We start from the raw sequence: 3673 nt of genomic DNA, 5'->3' as shown, positions 1-3673 counted from the left end.
AGAAAGACTTAAATTAAGCGGCCAGCAGGGAGGAGGCTCCCAGCTGCCTGGAGTCTCCCCTCCTCCTCCCTGTCTTCCGGGTTCATCCAAAATTCTTCCCCAAGGAAGAGTCGCTTAAAGATTGGGGGTGATGGGGGGATGGGAGGGGAAGCCTCTCCCAAGAGGTCAGGTGAAGTCCCAATTTCAGAATCCACGTTGTGGGGTGGGGGTGGGGGGTTCAGGAGAAGTGGTTCCTCGGAGACAGTCCTCCGGCCTGCTTTTCCTAGATGGCTGGTTTCACTGAACCTTACACCCCCCTGCAGGAACAAGAATCACGAGCCCATTTTGTGGATGAGGAAACCAAGGCCCCGTGAAGCTGAGTCGAAGGCTCAAAGTCACACAGCCAGAAATGAAGTCCCGAAGGCGTCTCAGGTCTCTGAAATCCCAGGCTGCTGTCTACCTTCCAAACTCTCCCAGTCTAGAAGTCAGCGATTGCCCCCACCCTTACCCCACCTCCCCCGTTCCCCAAACGCGGATGAGGCCAGGACACCAGGGCTGGGCCAGGGGGCCTCTTGGTCTTCCCGGGGCGCGTTCTCCCCGGCACGGGCGACGGCCTGGCCGTGGAGCGCCTCTGGCACCTGCGGGTTCGCCCCCCAGGCTCGGGCTGCGGAGCGCGGAGAGTGAGCGCGCCGCGGCACAGGTGGGGCGGCGGCGCGGGAGCCCGGGGAGCGCGGAGGCGCGGGGGCGCGGGCCCGGGGTGCAGCGAGGGACGGAGACAGCGCGGCAGTGCCAGCCGCCGCCGGCCGCCTGCGGCCCCCGCCCCCTCGGTGCCGGCCGGCTCTTCGCTCCTCCGGCGGCGAACCAGACACGGCCGCGGCCGCCGCCGCCCGGCGCGCACCGGCCGCCACCTGCCCCCGGCGCCCGCGCTGGAGGGGCGCGACGCGGCCGCCGACCCGGAGGCGCTGGAGGAAGCGAGAGGGGTCCCCGCGCACTTCGGGCGCCGGCGCAGCGCACGGTGAGCGTTCCCCGCCCCGGGGCTCGGGGATTCCTCAGCCCCCGGGTGCCCGATGGGGTCACCCGGGGGACGCAAGGCTGAAGTTGGGACCGCGCGCAGCCCGCCCCCGCCGCCGAGCCCGACATGCTGCCGCCGGGGAGCAACCGCACCGCGTCCCGGGCGCGCTTCAGGCAGCAGCAGCTGGCGCAGCGGGGCTCCTTGGGGGGCTCGGAGGGGGCGGCGCCCCTGGGGGCAGCGCAGGTGGTCACCGCCGGCCTCCTGACCCTGCTCATTGTCTGGACCCTGCTGGGCAACGTGCTGGTGTGCGCGGCCATCGTGCGCAGCCGCCACCTGCGCGCCAAGATGACCAACGTCTTCATCGTGTCTCTGGCTGTGTCCGACCTCTTCGTGGCGCTGCTGGTCATGCCCTGGAAGGCGGTCGCCGAGGTGGCCGGTTACTGGCCCTTTGGGGCCTTCTGCGACATCTGGGTGGCCTTTGACATCATGTGCTCCACCGCCTCCATCCTGAACCTGTGCGTCATCAGCGTGGACCGCTACTGGGCCATCTCCAGGCCCTTCCGCTATGAGCGCAAGATGACCCAGCGCGTGGCTTTGATCATGGTCGGCCTGGCCTGGGCCTTGTCCATCCTAATCTCCTTCATCCCAGTTCAACTCCACTGGCACAGGGACAAGGCAGGCTCCTGGGGCGAGGCGCCACCGCCATCCGGCCCGGCCAACGGGACGCCCTGGGAGGAGTCAGGGGAGCCAGAGGCGAGGGCGGAAAACTGCGACTCCAGCCTGAACCGAACTTACGCCATCTCCTCTTCGCTCATCAGCTTCTACATCCCCGTGGCCATCATGATCGTGACCTACACGCGCATCTACCGCATTGCGCAGGTGCAGATCCGCAGGATCTCCTCTCTGGAGAGGGCCGCCGAGCGCGCGCAGAGCTGCCGCGGCCGCGCAGCCTGTGCGCCCGACCCCAGCCTGCGGGCATCCATCAAGAAGGAGACCAAAGTCCTCAAGACGCTGTCGGTGATCATGGGGGTCTTCGTGTGCTGCTGGCTGCCCTTCTTCATCCTTAACTGCACGGTCCCCTTCTGCAGCGGCCGCCGCGAGGGTCCTGGGGCCGGCTTCCCCTGCGTCAGCGAGACCACCTTCGACGTCTTCGTCTGGTTCGGCTGGGCCAACTCCTCCCTCAACCCGGTCATCTACGCCTTCAACGCCGACTTCCGGCAGGTGTTTGCGCAGCTGCTGGGGTGCGGTCACCTGTGCTCCCGCACCCAGGTGGAGACGGTGAACATCAGCAATGAACTCATCTCCTACAATCAGGACACCGTCTTCCACAAGGAGATCGCAGCTGCCTACATCCATATGATCCCCAATGCCGTGTCCCCGGGGGACGGGGAGGGGGACAAGGAGGAGGAGAGCCCTTTCGATCGAATGTCCCAGATCTCTCAGACGTCCCCGGATGGTGACCCTGCTGCTGAGTCTGTGTGGGAGCTGGACTGCGAGGGAGAGGTTTCTTTAGGCAAAATAACGCCTTTCACCCCGAACGGATTCCAGTAGAGTGCCCGAGAAAGGCCCCTTCTGGATCTATATAATTGCACAGACATTAACAAGCATGCAGAATACATACACACACACGTCCAGTGCTGTTCAGTTCATCTCATTTTCTGTGTCTGTGTAGGAGCCCATGTGCTTAGAAACGTCACCAGACTGATTTGTTGGTGTAAGAATTGGCAGAAGGTTTGGAATATATACTCCAGCCTAGCAGAAACGGACGGGGGGGTCCAGTTAGAGAAGAGAAGGCCGTGTTTGGTTCTTTAAAAAACAAACAAAAAAGTCGTAGTTGATCTTTAAAAAATATACTCGCCCTCCCTTTTACACAAATGAACTGTTCAGTGACTTGTTTTTGTCTGGTGGGTTTTTAGACAACAGGTTCTGTGTGTGTGCAGTGCTGATGGGGGTGCGGGTGACATTCCTGTATCTTGCTTCCTGTAGCCCTGTGTTTACGCAGTTTCTGCCCTCCGTGTGTATCTTTGGGACAGCTGGGGAACTCTTTCCGATTTGTTCTGGTGTCTAATAAACACAAATTATGTGGATTGGGGGGTGATTATCTTTGCTTTGCCAGACTGGAGTTTAGGATCGCTTCTGGAGAAGCCACGAGAGCATCTTTACAAGCAGGGAAGGTTTGGGCTTGGTCTGGAAGCACACATTTATTTTCTTAGCAGACAGGTTGGCCTTAAAGGTACACACAGGAGCAATTCCAATTGCTTCCAATTGAAGAGCTTCCAATTCCTCAGGTTTTTCTTTCTTCTTTCTTTCTTTTTCTTTCTTTCTTTTTTTAGATACACACTTTTCACGTCTGTGCTGAAAGCTGGCTTCAGTACTACGGCATCAGATAGGGACTTCTTCAGCCTGAAATTCTAATATTGTTTTCTCATTTGGAATCTTCTTTTTAAAAATAACATGAAATAATTCTCCCAGTTCCTAGGCAGATAGTTCTAGCATATCAGTTCTAGCATATCAGTTCATTGAAAAGATCATGCAGAATAATAGCTTTATCTTTCTCAATCTCAAACCCACAGGGTTTTAGAGTTATGTGGCTCTTGATCAACATTTCTGGAAGGCTTTGAAATGTGTGAGCGGACATGCTTTAAAAAACAAACCTCTGTTTTAAATAGACATTTTCACTTG

The 3673-nt window shown here is 58.9% G+C and overlaps 1 protein-coding gene across 1 annotated transcript; it reads left to right on the top strand.

Moving 5' to 3' along the window:
• Nucleotides 1-257: 257 nt before the first annotated feature.
• On the top strand, nt 258-2756 carry DRD5 (dopamine receptor D5). Its single transcript, XM_025922066.2, has one exon. The coding sequence runs from the start codon at nt 1118-1120 to the stop codon at nt 2540-2542; it is 1425 nt and encodes a 474-aa protein (XP_025777851.1). The 5' UTR covers nt 258-1117; the 3' UTR covers nt 2543-2756.
• The last annotated feature ends 917 nt before the right edge of the window (nt 2757-3673 follow it).

Source organism: Puma concolor, chromosome B1, assembly GCF_028749965.1.
Source record: "Puma concolor isolate L17-30 chromosome B1, mPumCon1.1.hap2, whole genome shotgun sequence".
In the NCBI taxonomy this organism is placed as follows: Eukaryota; Metazoa; Chordata; class Mammalia; order Carnivora; family Felidae; genus Puma; species Puma concolor.
Note: the sequence above shows the minus strand (reverse complement) of the source record. Positions and strands in the feature narration are given on the sequence as shown.